At 41.1% G+C, this 15,310-nt stretch overlaps 1 protein-coding gene across 1 annotated transcript in view; it reads right to left on the bottom strand.

The window, feature by feature from the left end:
* The window catches only part of ADARB2 (adenosine deaminase RNA specific B2 (inactive)), a gene marked incomplete at both ends in the record, with an annotated part of 289,606 nt that overhangs the window by 78,390 nt on the left and 195,906 nt on the right, over nucleotides 1–15,310 (bottom strand). Inside the window, one exon of the mRNA XM_079538144.1 lies at nucleotides 12,226–13,133. Within this exon, the coding sequence (XP_079394270.1) occupies nucleotides 12,226–13,133 (908 nt within the window). The remainder of the gene's footprint in view (nucleotides 1–12,225; nucleotides 13,134–15,310) is intronic.

Below are 15,310 nucleotides of genomic sequence, written 5' to 3'. Positions count from 1 at the left end.
TGTGTTTCATTAGATGTGTCTAGCTTTGGACTCACAGAGCAAATGGTCACTCTACAGCCATTTTTAATTGTTTTAAAGGCTTTTTGTTCATGAAATCTACAGTGAAAAAAACACTATCTCTCTCTACCTAAATGTATGAAAATGCTGAGTGATGTCCAGGGTGTCCTTTCTCCCATGATAAAATGAGAATGACCTCTGTGACTTCATTCAGGTTCCACCTCTCCTGAGTTATGAGCTGCTCCTCACTCCTAAGGTATAGCCCATATCTCACTCAAACTCTCAGCCGACCACAAAACTCTCTTCCAGAAAAAATTACTCTTCCCTCAGTCTGCGGAGGATTACCCATGTCAAGGGAAGTTATATTATTGTCTTTAGTGCTGCTAGGAATTACTTTCAGGATGTTTCAGCTCATTACCTCAGGTCTTCATCAGCTATTTTCTGAGCGCGGTAACCTTTGTGATGCAGGTACTGTATATATCTATCGTATTGATTCTGCTTCTTCTGCTACATTACATGCAATACATGTAAACAGATGCCAGTGTTTCACTCCCGGCTAACAAGGTGCAAAATGGTAACAGATCTAGCAGCTACAAAACGCAGATAAAACCTTGAAGTAATCAGCTGAACTGTCGTGGAACTAATGCCATGATATAGTGGAAGCAATTATTTGTACTTATATATCTTATGGTAAAATACGATGTGTTAAAACAACCCTGTTGGCCTTATCAAGGATGTACTTAGCTTCAAATGCTCCCCTCTTCATCAGTAACTAGTTATTAATTAATTAGATAGTGATCACGGTTGTTTCTCATACACACTTCTAGTATTATTGGGCTTGATTTTGTGCCTCGGCACACAGCATTGCTAATTTACTGCACGTGCAATCGTGTTAATGTGCTCTAATGCAGGCGATTATCACAAGGACGGGGCACCTAATATCTGACCCAGATTGTACTGAATTGTTCTCACAGCTGCTTCCTTACTCCCAGCTCCATCCTGCTCCCAGATGGGTGAGCAGACCATTCCCAACAATGGGAGTGTGACAAAGGAGACTGGAAATTAGCAGCGGGCAAACTGGAGCTAGGAAAGGGAATGAAGGCAGAAGATTTCAGGAAGCTATGTATGACACTGGTGAAGCAGGTGAGTGAGGTGAGCAGCAAGAAGAGGAAAGAGGCTATCTCACTGCTTCTCTGCTATAACATGGGGTAAGATGTAGTCACCTCATTTTTGGGGGCTGTTCCAGATCAGTGAAGTGATCAGTTCTGGTGGGGGTGAAGCTGCCTGCAGAGAGCAATGTACTAAAGGCTAACAAACAGGAAGTTCTCTGTCCTCCTAACATTAGTGATGTTTACTTGTGTTTGCTAAATAATATATTTTTCGGTAGGTTATTCTTCCCGTCTGAAGGCCTTTAGCAGGAGCAGATAACAACAGTGTGAAGAGAAAAACAAATAGTAGTAGAAAACAGACTTTATCTGAATTGCATTTAATAGGGGCCAGAAGCGGTGAACTATGGATATCCAGCTGAAGTAGTTCAGGCAGAGATAGCTGAACTTTTTACTGTGCCTATTTAAACAGAGAGGCCCGAACTGGAGATTAGCTATTTATCAGCCACATGATGGAATGAGAAACAGCTGCAACATATTTCTGAGTAAGTTTGATATTTTATTCACTACAAATCCACAGACTCAAATTCTGCTCTGGTTTATGCCTGTGGGAATATGGAATAAAGGCATTAGCTTCCCACATTACTTTGTGGGAATGTATATTAGAGTAAATGTATATTAGAGCCCATGTATATTAGAGTAAATTTAGTTTATGTTGCCTTAGTTAATCACCTTAATTTCACAACCACATAAAGAATTTTTAATATTTCTAATGCTAGCAAGTAGAGATGCAAAGAAATAAGCCCCCAGAATGCAATCCACGGTGTGGGCAGCAAAACACAGCTCCCACTCCCAGAAAAGCATGTCCCTGTGTGTGCCACAGAGCCCTTCACTGGGATTTCACTTCTATCTGTGCAATAGCAGAAAGTTTCCCTCCCAGACTTGAAGTTTCTGCCTGATTTTCACCACAGGTGTGAGTTCTGCCCATCAAATCCAACTCCTAGGTTCTCATATTTTGAATATTAATTCCAGATGCCACTAAACTCTCAACATCTGCAGCTGGGAACAAGCAAACCACTGCTCTCACCTAGCTGCCAACACCACATTTCAAAAGGCAGAAATATTAGTTTGCAAACCGCACCAATATGAGTGTTTAATTTGCTTAGATCATTTTCTATGAAAGGCATCTTGGAAGCTTCCTCTCCATTCCACCGTATCTTTGCAACATTTCTTTCTCTGCTGCTGCTCAGTTCAGCCTCACTGGCATTCAGGGTATCAAGGTCTCCCCATCAGATCTCTCTGATTTGCACAATATCTCTTGTTCTGCCGCACTGAAACTTTGCTCAGATATCTGCCTGATTTCAACTTGTTCACATGACAAGGCAGCGACTTTGCATGCAGGATTCTCACTTTCTAGTTAGGCCTGCTGGCTTAAATTTTGATATATAAGTCACATTTTTTCTTTTTGATTAATACAAGATTTAAAAGGAAAATTTATGCACTGTAACTTGTCAGTGTTTTGGGGAATGTTGTTCATTTACTCCTGTCAGTGTTCTCCAGAATGTGGTGGCAGCAGCAGTCTCATCCCTCTTGTGCTTTAATTTCCTTCAAAGTCAAAATGTAAAACACATAGCTTGCCTTGGAAAAGGAAAGGGCATTGCTGTTACAATGACTGTTATGATTGCAACCAAAAATATCCACAAATTTTCTAGTTGAGAGTTTGTATGACAATATTTTGTTTTTTGTCTTTCAAAACTTTTTTTCCCCCCAGTGGATTTTTGAGAAAAATATTACATTTATTTTATATAGAAAGAATTTTTAAGAGGTCTCACTGTCTGTTTAGTAGGCAGACTCTACAGGAAAGGCAAATACTATGCAGAGATTCCTCCAGTCATGCTGAGACTGTTTGCTAGAGTAAATAGTAAATATTGCTGGGTTAAATCATGCGGAAACTTAGAAAAAGTGCATGAGTTATGGTCAGGAATAATGTATTGGGGCACTGAAGAAGGCATAGTTTTGAGGAAAACAAACACAAAATGGGCAGAGATGTCTCTGTGTTAAGAACTCACATCTTCTGTTCTGCTAATGTCCATGTAACTCTATATTATGATTGCTGTGCTATGATGAACCCTTACAGTGATTTCCCCAAGTGATCCAGCACCAAAGACACGCTCCAGGAGAGCAGAGCTATTACCAAAAGCCAATAGCAGAAAGTCATAGCCATTAGCCTACACTAATAATACAATGTTCACTCCCCCTGTGCACTGAAGAAAAAGATGCTGAGTGGCTTTAAGCTGAGGGAGAACATCCATTCAAAAGGCAGCAAAATATGACAGTCTTCTAATGCGTTGCCAGTCCTGTCTGGGAAAAGCAGAACTCTTGGGTTGAGCTTCTGGCTCAGTGAGCCATATGATCCATAATTACGTGCGTGCCAGGGACTTTTTTTTTCTTTTTTTTTTTTTTTTTTGACATGTTAGCTGATAACTGCCCTTAGCAGCTGTGAGGGTGTTCTCCAGAATGGTGACACTCATGAACCATTCCTCTTCTCTCCATCTTATCATATTATGAGTCTCTATTAGCACTATTATGAGAAAATGTCTAGGGTGAATCATGCTGCTGTTCCAAGTGGTACAACGGCCAATTTCTGGCTCGGGGGACAGTTCTAACGGCTATGTGATCATTTCCCATTTTCATTTGGATTACTGATACACAAGAACACAAACTCCAGTGAGGCTCTGATTTCTGTCTTCTGGTGCATGTCAGTCAACTATCTGCCCCTTCATTGCTGCCGTGTGTACAAGTCTTCAAGGAAATTGACTTTTTGACTGCTCTGTTGTCAACCATTGCTTCCTTTTATTTTGTATCTTGCTTTTTTTTTTTTTTTTTTTTTGCTGTTATGTGTTGATGGCCACTGACTCAGTTTGCAGAGGGTTTATGTGTAGCCCAATCAGCTTTAAACAGGAATGTTCTATTTCTGCACTTCTCTGCAATAACCAGGACAGCCAACCCTAAAAGTTTAATTGTGCCATTATGAACTATTGTTCCATATTATGAGTGTACATGGGTCATTAGGCACAGAGGGTTAGACTGACTTTTCTGTGTGCATCACAGACAGTGAAAGAAAAAGAGGGGGCTGATCCAGGAGTAATGAGTTTATTCTCTAATATCCCTGAGAGGATTATTCCATAAAAGTATGGGGCAGAGTTGGTTTGGATAAAAACTAATTATCAAACAAGAAATGAAACTGGTGTTGCTGACTTCACTCTCCCTGCTGGACCCTGGAGACTCGCATTACTCATTGTGTTTAACCTAATAAAGCAATGACCCACATAGGAGGGAAAGGAGTTGTAATTATTTCTGTAAGAAATAGTGTCCAGTTCACAAAAAATTATCTGTGAAAACCAGGAATTCTGCAATGAAATAGCACAAGAACCTAGAAATCATGGGATTTTAAGGCTACTTCTCTGAACAAACTGAAAAACACATTCATTTTGCTCATTTCAGTTTGTTTGTTTGGGAATGTTCTCTTTTGACCTTTAGTTTTAGAGGTGAACTAGGTAAAGAATAAAATCCTCAACCAAGGCATTCATAAAGCAAATCAGTGTGGCTTGGGTAGCATGGGTTCACGTGGGTGACATCTCTGTGTGGCCCTGATTTTAAAGTACCATTGCCTGATTACATGACTCATGCCTGCAGTAGATATGATGACATGTAGGTTAAGAACAATCATAGCTAGATTCTTTCATATCAAATGTCTTCTTGAGTGTAGAAGACAAAAAGGAAAACTGGAAAATAAACTCTGAGTTACTGACTGGAAAACTGGGAAGAATGAAAAAGTAACATGATTTGTCTGAAGGCAATATTGAAGTATTTGAAGTGAAGGAGGAAAGGTTTACAGCTACATTCCTATTTTATGTTTCTTAGAATTCTGCCTAAGAAGCCAGTGGGTATCACAATACATAGAGCACATCGATTGTTTTCATTGGATACAACTTTGTGGTGAAAGCAGACAGTTAATTTACCTACTCCTCTCATTTATGTTTCTCAGGAGTTCATTAAAAATGTTGTATATTAACAGAAGTTCACATTACATATGCTGCATGTGAAAAAACCTAAAATTTTCTCGGATAAATTTTACTCCCATCAGAGACTTAAAACCATTTTTGTTTACATACAGTACTAAAGGAACAGCAAAGGATATTCAGCAAGTTCTCTAGCTTTTTTTGGTTTTATGAATGTCTGAACATATAAAGAATATTTTGTATCTATTATATCAAGCTCAAAGTCTGTTGCATTCCACTGTTTCTCACCAATGCTAAAATTAAGCCTAACGCAGCTGGCCCAGGCACCACAAGAGGGAGGTAGGCATCGTCAAATGGGTGGGAGCAGCTCGCTCCTCATCCTCTGCTCATGGAAGGAGAGAGCTGCGTGAATAATTAAGGCTTCCTAGATGTGACTACAGATAAAAATAGAGAAAGAACGGGGTTTTGGCGTGAATGTAACACTCCAGCTCAGACTGAGAGGGCTTTGCATGGAAGTTGACCAAAGAAAAATCCACTCCGGGCGCTTGTATTACAGCTCCATTTAGTGGAGCAGAATGATCATGGCTTGTATTAAGTAGATAATAATGAAGCACCATAAACAATGTCAGGACGCAGGACGAAGCAGGAGCTTTAACGAGGTCCAGCTTGCCGGGAGCCTTTTGAAGTGTCCCTAGCTCCCTGACAAAGCCAGAAAGCAACAAAGGCGGCTCTGCCAGCTGTGAGAGTGCCTGCTTGAGAGGGAAGTTTTATGTGTGGATGACACCAGGCTGGGATTCAGCTTTCATGTAAAACCAGCTCTGCGCGACGCCAGAGCTGCGCACAAACTCCCTCTCCATAACATGTCACAATAATTCTTCACAAATCAGATCTGTGCCACCAGTCACCACAAGACAAGGCTGGGTCAGTGTGGCAAACAGTGGCAGCCAGCAGAGTTCATACACCTGAGAAAAATGCCTTTACGCTTCAAAGATTTTTTCCTTGAAGATATTAAAATTATTTTTTTTCACTTCTATAAATGGAACCAGCCATTCATTCACCAATTATCACCATTATTACAGCTCTATCTATTTGTAGTTAGGCAATCACTACACTTTTACTTAAGGACAAGTATAGAAGAGTCCTTTTGGGGTCCTGCTGCAGTTATTTGTGGGCAGGGGGGAACGGGTTTGCAGGGAACTGAGGAGCAGATGATGAGATGAGGTGGGAAATATACATGTTGCCACAACTGAGCCTGTCCTGGACAACCCTGGCACGGCGTATGCTGCTCTCCATCGGGATGGTGGAAGGCTGGAGTGGGGAATGTGGGGTGGGACATGGATGTCCTTATGGAGCGAGGTGTTCTCACACTCACATGCTGTCAAACAGCCTCCCAGATGTGCCCAAAGACAGGCCCTGATGCCTTTGGTGGTGTATGAGTAGAGATGCATACACTGCCAGACACTCCTGCAACAGCTAGCCAGAGTGTAGCTGATGCAAAATGATTTGTTACTTTGCAGTGATGACAGTACTTCATCTGCAACTCCTTAATGTGGCTATGCTTATGTGATGATACTCTAAGAGCAAGAGATCAGAGACCTTTCTGCCTTATTAACTTGTTTCTTCTGATTCCATGTAGGTAGCCCTTCTGCATCTCTTTTTGGTCTTACAAGGATTATATACATTAAAACATGGTAATTTCTTCATGTAAGATTCCAGTTGTAATGTCTCTGGGGCAATAATCACCTTTTATGTTGGACTTCTTTGAGGGGTAGGAAGTGATCAGCTGTGAGCCTGGAAGTGATTGCAATCTTATTAGCAGCCAGGAGAATTACAGCAGTGTCCAGTGTACTAATGTTTTGCCTCTAAAGTGATTCTTTTGCTATTTTTGTTCCTTAAGAAACTGTAATCCTGTAAGTGTCTTGACTGCCCATTGCTCTGCCCATTTTCTCCCTCACCTACAGAGTCAGAAATAGATGGCTGAAAATCAAACACTGTTTGTACTGCAGAGGCATTTATTTGGTCCCAAGCATTTCCCTTTCTTGTGTCTAAGAGCTACACACATACCTATCAGCTGCTTCTCTTTGTGTGCAAGACAGACGGCTATAAAAAGGTACCTGGTCACTTGATGAGACAAAGCTCTTTGTATAAACACACTAGAACAGCTTCTCAAAACTCAGTGCCAGCTCCATGCTGTCCGTATTCGCACCAGAGTGAAATCTATCACTGCCAGCCTCAGCCCTGGCTTAATTGCAACACAGGTGACAGGGCATGCTTGCAAGAAAGTTGGCAAATGAGGATAGTTAGTGAAATAGAGTGAAGGAGGCAGGAATAATTGATACTGAATGGAAATGGAGTGCTTTACAACCCAGAGAAACAGGCTTTTGGAGGAAGTAGATGAGAGGCATAGGACATACAGGGCTTTCCCTGACATGGTGCTTGTTCTTCCCATGCCATTGTTCTTCAGGGTGATGCTGAAGTCAGCTGGCAGGAATCCTTGACCTGCACAGGGTAAGGAATCAGTGCAGTGTGGATAACTCAGGTAGTTCTAGTCTGTAAATGACACTTTGGAATTATAAGGGATTTAACTGGAATTGGCTGGTTAGCTTTATTTGCAGCAGAAAAAATAACCAGCCTGCTTCTTTTTGGTGACATACACAGAAAACAAAGTGAGGTTTCATTTAAATAAACAGACAGCTACTGCTCTGGAGGCTCTGGATATGAACCAGCGACAGCAGCGTTAAGCAATTTCAAAGCAGAGTGAATGCGATTTTCACACTTATTTGCTTTTAATTTAGATCCATTTGAAATCCAAGCACCCCTCTATTACAGATTTTTTAAATGGCAATATTAATTAAGGGTTCTGCTGTACAGCAGTAAGAATGCTATTTAGACTGAGTGAGATAGATTGGAAGGACTACAAGATTAGAAAAACAATCTGTAAATTGGTCAGATGCAGTTGGGGGTCACCTTGATCTCCTGAAACGAGCATATTGCACTCAGAAAGTCCGGGAGTGTGTGAGCAGCCATATACCAGTGCAGCCTCATTAAGGCTGGCTGGGTCAGCGCTCCTCAGTGTCATCTCCCACTTTGGATTGCAAGAATATTAGTTACCAATGTGGAGAGAAATAATTGTCAGACTTCCATAAAAGCTGATAATTGAAGAAACTGCACATTATTTGATGGACAGTATGAGTTCAGACCAAGTATTCTAGGAAACAAGGAGCAATTATTTAGTGACTTGGAAATGGCGCACAGTGATGCACTGCAATTTCCATTCTCCTGATTCACTTTATCTCTGCCATTATTCATTAGTTTAGCAGCTCTCCAGGCTTCTTTCTTGGCTACTCAGATCAACGTGGTATGCCCAGCCCCACACCATCAATAGTATTTATCTTGCACTTCAGCAGCATAGCACAGATAAGACACATCTGGTTTGTGAAAGAACACTAGCTGGCAGATTGATGGGCAAATCTTCTCATCACTTTAGCTGGTTTATCTCAGCTACCTCCTATTCACCATATATATGTTCAAGAGCTTGCAACCTCAGCTGTCATTGCACGTGTATGAGAATCACAGAAGTGAATCAAAGCCCTATTGAGAGCTGCAGACAAGTCACAAGCTAGATTATTTCGGATTTAAATTTTGAGATAATATTTTTTTCCTGGTGTAAAGCATGATTTTTCTGGGGGGGGCGGAAGAGGGCATAATTTTGCAGTCAGCTCAAACACACAGTGGAACAATGACAGGAAAGAAACTCAGATGTGCAGCATTGCTCTGTTAAGAAAACACAGAATAATAGAATCAGTTAGGTTGGAAGGGACCAATAAGATCATCTACTCCCAACAATAATCATGTAAAATTTTCAAAATCTCACTTGGATTTTCGGCATTGGCAGGTGAGGGGCAGAAGTGACAGCTGAACAAGCAAGTTGGACTGCAGCTGCCTAAGGGAATTAATCTATTTCTATCTTTGCTGTGCTTGCATTTCTTTGTTTTGTGTGAATTAGAAGAGATCAGCGTGGCAGGAATTTATGTCTATGCTCTACATTTCCCAGCAGTTCAGGAAGCCTCTTGTGTAACCAGTGCCTATTAGGACAGAGTAGAGGATATGGTGCCTTTTTTGACATCTTGCACTGAATCTCCCTTGCTCAGCAGGGAAAGTGGTTGTCAGGCTGAGAGCATGCCTGAGGGCCAGGCTGAGGAACACCATGTTCCCAGCAGCCATGATGAGCCAGGCACAAATGTCAATGGTCACAAGTCCAGCTGATAAGAACATGTAAAATTTTTGACACTTCCTTGGACAAAGTCAAATCTATAAATTGAACACTGGTGGACAACCAGTATTGTGAGATCACTGGCTTTTCCTGTTTTCAGTAAGGGAGAAATGAGGAAAGAGCATATTCTGGCCTCCGAAAGCCGCTGATGACAGCAATGGTATCAGGAACAGAGACACGCAAGGGCAGAATATTCTTTGGAGTTGAACACAGTCCTGTATTCTACAAAATATTCAAAAATATGGGTGAAATTTGCCTTTCCCTACTATTAATTAGTTAGCTATTTGATATCCTAATAAAATGAAGCATGCAAAAAGAGTGTTGTCTGAGTAGTTACTCCTTATTCTGTGAAGAAATTAACCCCCTCTAATATTTAAAACTCTAAGCTGTTTGAGTTTCATATTACTCTCTTGCTTTTAAATAGATTTGGACACAAACCAAGCTGAACCTACTAAATGAAAAGTAAGTAGAGCTTTGAAAACATGACTTGAAAAGTGTCCTTGAAAATATGGCTCATGGAAGATCTGAGAGAGAGGAAGGTTATGAAACAAGTTTCAAGGCAGCTGGTTCTGACCACAGCTTAACAAGAATAACATTCTTTTTGATATGGTAACCACCACTTTGACTGGCAAAAGCAGCTAGATGGGCCAACTGAAGCAGTGACCAAAGAGTCACTACATGAGATAACAGAGCCAGAACAAGAAAACGTGCTTCTGGATTTAATGCTCCAGCTTCAGCCCAGCTGAAGTCATAGGAAACACATTTGTTAGTGTCACTGGAAGCTGGGTTGTGACATAAGTGAGTAACGCAAACTCGGGTTGTGTGTCATGGCCTCTATGACTACTTGTGAAAGCAATTAGTAAAGAAGTCAGCAAAAATCAGTGTTAAGGCTTCTCTCTCAATTAATATCCTGAATGCTGACATTAAAGGTGTCTGACTAATCTTTTAGTTGTATAGCACACAACAAACTCAAAAATAATGATGAAGTTAGTTCAATTACACCTTTTCACTAACAAATCTACAAAAAGGAAAAAAAAGCCATAAAAAGAATAACTGAAGATCTGTCATGTACTGTCATGAACAATTTGGGACATGGTTGGATGGAACAATCCATCTTCATGGAACGTGATTTTGAAGCCAGGGAACCAGGACATAGAGAGATTGTGTTACTTGCAGTGTAGTTTTAGAATATGGTGAAGCATCTGTTAATGAATGCATGGTATCGGCCTGCTAAACCACCCAACCCAACCCAAGTTCACTGGGGTCAGCAAAGCAGACAATAGGATGCAAATACAGACTCCTCTATGTATTCGACTGTTAGTTTTGCAAGGGGAAGGACAGGCAAACTGGTCAAGATAAACAGCTTTTTTACCAGAACTAATTAAGCCAGGAGACAACATGGATTTATCATAAATCTCACCCATATTTCAGAGGAGCTCTGTGTGGATGGAACTAACAGGTTGGCCACAGCACTCTGTGAAGATGACTGCTATTATTCAATTGTGTTAGTATCCCACTCGCACATGGAGTTTATAAACCAGAATTAAAGGGAAAGAGGTTAATGATCATGATGTATTTAAAATTTCTCACATTTCTCATATTTCATTTTTTGAAACATAAGAAAAAAATTCTGGGTTACCAGATAAAATTCCTGGATCCCACAGGCAATCATGTCACAGAAAGGATTCAGATCCTATACAACACAGTCTTGTTAATGAACATCTTTACTAATGTTAATGGGAATAGCTACTACCTATTTGCATTTACACACTACTTAAAGATCTTAAAGTATTCTTTCATATAATATGCCCATTTTTTATTACAGGAATATTGGATTTAAATGACTTGCCTAGGGTTTCACAGCAAGCCAGCAGCAGAATAATTCTTAGAGCTCCTAGTGCTTTGCAATAAATCCTGGACATTAACAACTCCCTTCAGAAAGGGAGCTTTGTGGTGGTAGATCACCTACTGGTGCTGGTGGATCAAACCTTTTATGAGAGTAGAAACAAACCAAGAAATTACATGAGCCCATGTAATGCTTCTCAGTGTCTGTAAATCCTGGCTTCCTTTGAACCTAGAAAATTGTCAGAAGTCTGTGTAATACTAAGATAGCCTTTGGCATAGGACCAACTATGAAATTTTTATGTGCAAAGTATGTACCTCAGGTCTGTATTTTCTGTATGAATATAACTGTAATCTCTACATTTATCCCAGGAAAACTTCCGAGCTTTCACTATTCCCTATATTTTAGAGGCTTATTTAGAAAAAGAAAAAAAAGAATGCAAAACAAAAAGTAAGCCTATACTAAACAAAAATTCTTAACTTTTCTAGAGGCAGAAATTCTATTCTAGAATTGCAAAATTTGTTCTAACAAAGACACGTATCCTGTCATTGCTCTTTCCTCTGGATGGTGCTGTCCTCAGCAAAAATTAACTGTAAAAGGAAGACATGGGATATCCCTTTTACAGGCACTTCTATCTGTCAAGAAAGAGTCAGCATTGCAAAATGACTTGCTTTTTCTGCGTGTATCAATGTTATCATTCTCTAGCAAATGGGAACATCGACATTTCACCCTGCTTTCTGCCCTCTCATGTATGCCTTGCATGGAAAGGGCCGGCAAATTCTGCCCAATGATTTTGGGATACGATTTTTAAGCTTTTGCTTTTGTCAGATAGCTGTTTCTATGAGAAAATAGCTATTTCATTGCACAGCTTTTGCTATAATGTCAGAGGAGCCATCTGATAGAACAATAACAGCTATAGCAATACTGATCGCACTAATTGAATGAGCTCTTCCAACATGGTGGTGGCTACACAGGAGCTCTCACCTGTGGCAAATGGTGACATTTACTCCTGCTGGGAATGTGGCTGGGCAGCCGAATGTTAAAGAGAGCCTGCAGTGCGGCCTGTGCTGCTTGGCCCTTAGCCAGCTTCTTGCTGCGTCCTGAGCCTTCAAATGTTCTCCCGTCTACTCGCACTGCCATCACAAAACTCTTGATGTGCTGCTTCTCCACGGTCTCCGACAGGCAGACGTACCGCAGGCCTGAGCGCAGCTCATTTAGCAGCACCACTGGGTTCTTCTCACTCTCTGCTTTGCATGCCATCTTGTGTCTGTTCTGCTTACCGTGGCCCATTAAGTCCAACGTGTGGCAGAGTAAGCGCCCATGTCGATAAGCGGTGGAAAGCAACTCGTTATTAACTGGGTTATAGACCGAAAAGTCCTCACTGTGTGTGGATGGTTCGAACTCCTTGAACAGAGTATCTGGGAAGTCTGCCTGATCAGAAGTGAAGTCCGTGGATGGGTTAATGCAGTTCCCCATGGCGAAGTGAGCTTGGCAGGCATTGGGGAACTGAACAAATGACTTCAGAGCTAGCTCTGCAGCGCGCATTTTGGCTTTCTTTTTTGTGGGTCCTGTGCCTTCAAACGTAAGTCCATTTACTTCCACTGCAACAGCAAAGACTGGAGCGTGCACTGGGCCTGTCTGGGAAACCATTTTGTATTGTAAACCAGGTTTAAGTTCATGCAACTGGACCAGAGCATTCTTTGGTGTCACTGACCATGATACTTTCTTCCAGATGAGTTGGAGTTTGCAGAAATGGCCATTATTTCCATCCTCTAAGGGCCTTTTTCTCTTACTACTAGGTGTTCCCCCTCTTGGCCTCTCATTGGACGATATTGGATGATCCTCCAGGTTGCCAATGTTTCGATTTTCCTTCACTTCCGCACTGCTGGTACCTGTCAGTAAAGAAAGAACAAATCTCGCATTACAGTTGTCATCAGAGCAGCTGACATCAGGTTTGGGGCTGGCAAAATATCCAAAAAAGAAAAAAGAAGTTAATGATAGATATCTTTGCTTTTCCTGTTTGTTTTTGTTGTCATTTTCCTCCTCAAAAAGTGCTTTACTTGTTATAGCATAGATTTTTTGCATATTCTGAATGATTACTTGTCCCTAAATCCTACTTCTATTAGTCTATAGCTTCCTGTTTTAAAAAGATTATGTCATTCAAAGATGAAATATAAGTGATGCCTTGTGACTTAAATAAAAAGCTGTATTCACACTGGATAATTACTAGTAGAAAGTGAATAGTTTGCAAAGCTCCCTGAGGCTGAGATTGTTTTCCATAATCCATGTGGGTGAATGCTTATGAACACATTATTAGAAATCAGAAATGATTCACAAATGATTCGCAAATAGAAAAATGGGCAAATGCATTGAATAATTTATTTGCTATCAATACTTTGACCAGTTGTACTCAACCCATAGGCTCTTTTGTTGCTAACATCACAAATCCAGCCTTTCTTGCATTTGAAACCAGAATTTAGTCTGGGCTCAGATTTTGGTTTAATAAGAAGTGAAGGTCTTTCCATCAAGTTCAATTGCAGATACTCTTAGCTCCCACATCAGCAACAAACAATTTTGCAAAAAAAAGTGTAGGTAAATCTGAATCAGACTATGAGAAGCCAGAGCATCATGACAGGAGTGATTACTGATGTAAAGGATGATCTATGTCAAGGAAAGTGATGGGAGAGGGAGACTGCCAGGAAGCACTACTGTGATGGGGGAAGGGAATGAAACGACCATGATAGCTGTGGAGGGAGCACTCTGCTGCTGTTGAGCCAGTGAATCACACTTTGCTCCCAACTACAGTTGTTCAATGCCTGTGCTGCAAGGCAGAGCTCTTTGCTACAGCAGATGTATGACTTGAGAACAGAGATTCATTTCACTGATGTCTCGAATGACACAAAAAATGTGCTAATACTTAAATAATCATCCTATAACATTTCTGTAGTTTCTGATGATTTTGTTTAAATGTATTGCATCTTGGATGCAGCCCCCAGCCCTGCTGTGACTTGCTTGTGGCAGATACCAAATTGGGGAAGTAAACAAGACCTTAATCAGCCCTTGAAGCAGCCCATCCCTGGAGTGATGCACCTGATCCCTTTCAGAGCGAAGCACTGTCTGCCTGCCTGCTGCATTCCATCTAGCAGTGCTTATGGAACCCTATCCATGTTTTGTTACTGTCAGACGTGATCTTACCACCTTTGCAGGCTGCATTAGTCCCAAGCACAGGGAAGGTCTATGTGGTCTCAAAGAGAGGGCAGAGAATCATCTTCCAAACTGCTACAGGGCCATAGCTGTGTTAGCCTCTACCCTTTTGTGCAAACTCGCTGCAAGGATTTGACTGGTGAGCAGTTGACTGTGCCTCCAGGAGCTTCTGCTGGAGCAGTATGTGTGCTGCAGCCCAGTCCTGGGCTGTGCTGACATCATGAGAGCGCGCAGAGAATTATATGAAACCAAGCATCCTAATTAAAAACTTCCTTTAATATCCTGATGAGTTGCACTTACATCAGAATACTTTTTCTCATCAGAATGATAATGCTGCTCTCATGTGAGTTGTTTCAAAAAGAGCATCTCGCTGCTTGCATCTGAGTAAAAATTCTGGTGTGACTGCACATGGGGCATCCCATCTGTATGGCTAAGGCTTTTGGTTCACTCTCATGGAAACCCTTCAGCGCACGCCAATCTTCCAGCCTGCATATGTTTCACTTGATGTTATTTGCTGAGCTCTGTACGTGTGAGAGGTGCTTTGCTGAGGCAGAACACGGACTGACAAATTAAGGTCTTCAGTGACTACAGTGACTAGTTAATTTTTACTTTGTAAAGCTAATGGGAGAGAATGAAGACAGGTGAGGAAAGAAAGAAAAAGAAATACATAGTAGAAAAAGAAAAGCTTCATCACTTGGCATTCACCTGTATAAAATCTGACATCTTTAAACCAGCCTAACTGGAAATAAGACATTTAAAAGGTCAGGTTAAGTAAGACACAAGGATAACGTGGTCTTTTCTTGTTGAGTTCACAACTCTATTTATGGAAGCTGTGATCTGAGGGGAAGGAGGCCAACTTTAACTT

Source organism: Tetrao urogallus (genome assembly GCF_951394365.1).
Source record: "Tetrao urogallus genome assembly, chromosome: 7".
Lineage (NCBI taxonomy): Eukaryota > Metazoa > Chordata > Aves > Galliformes > Phasianidae > Tetrao > Tetrao urogallus.
The sequence above is the reverse complement of the archived record's forward strand: the minus strand, read 5'-3'. Positions and strand labels throughout refer to the sequence as shown.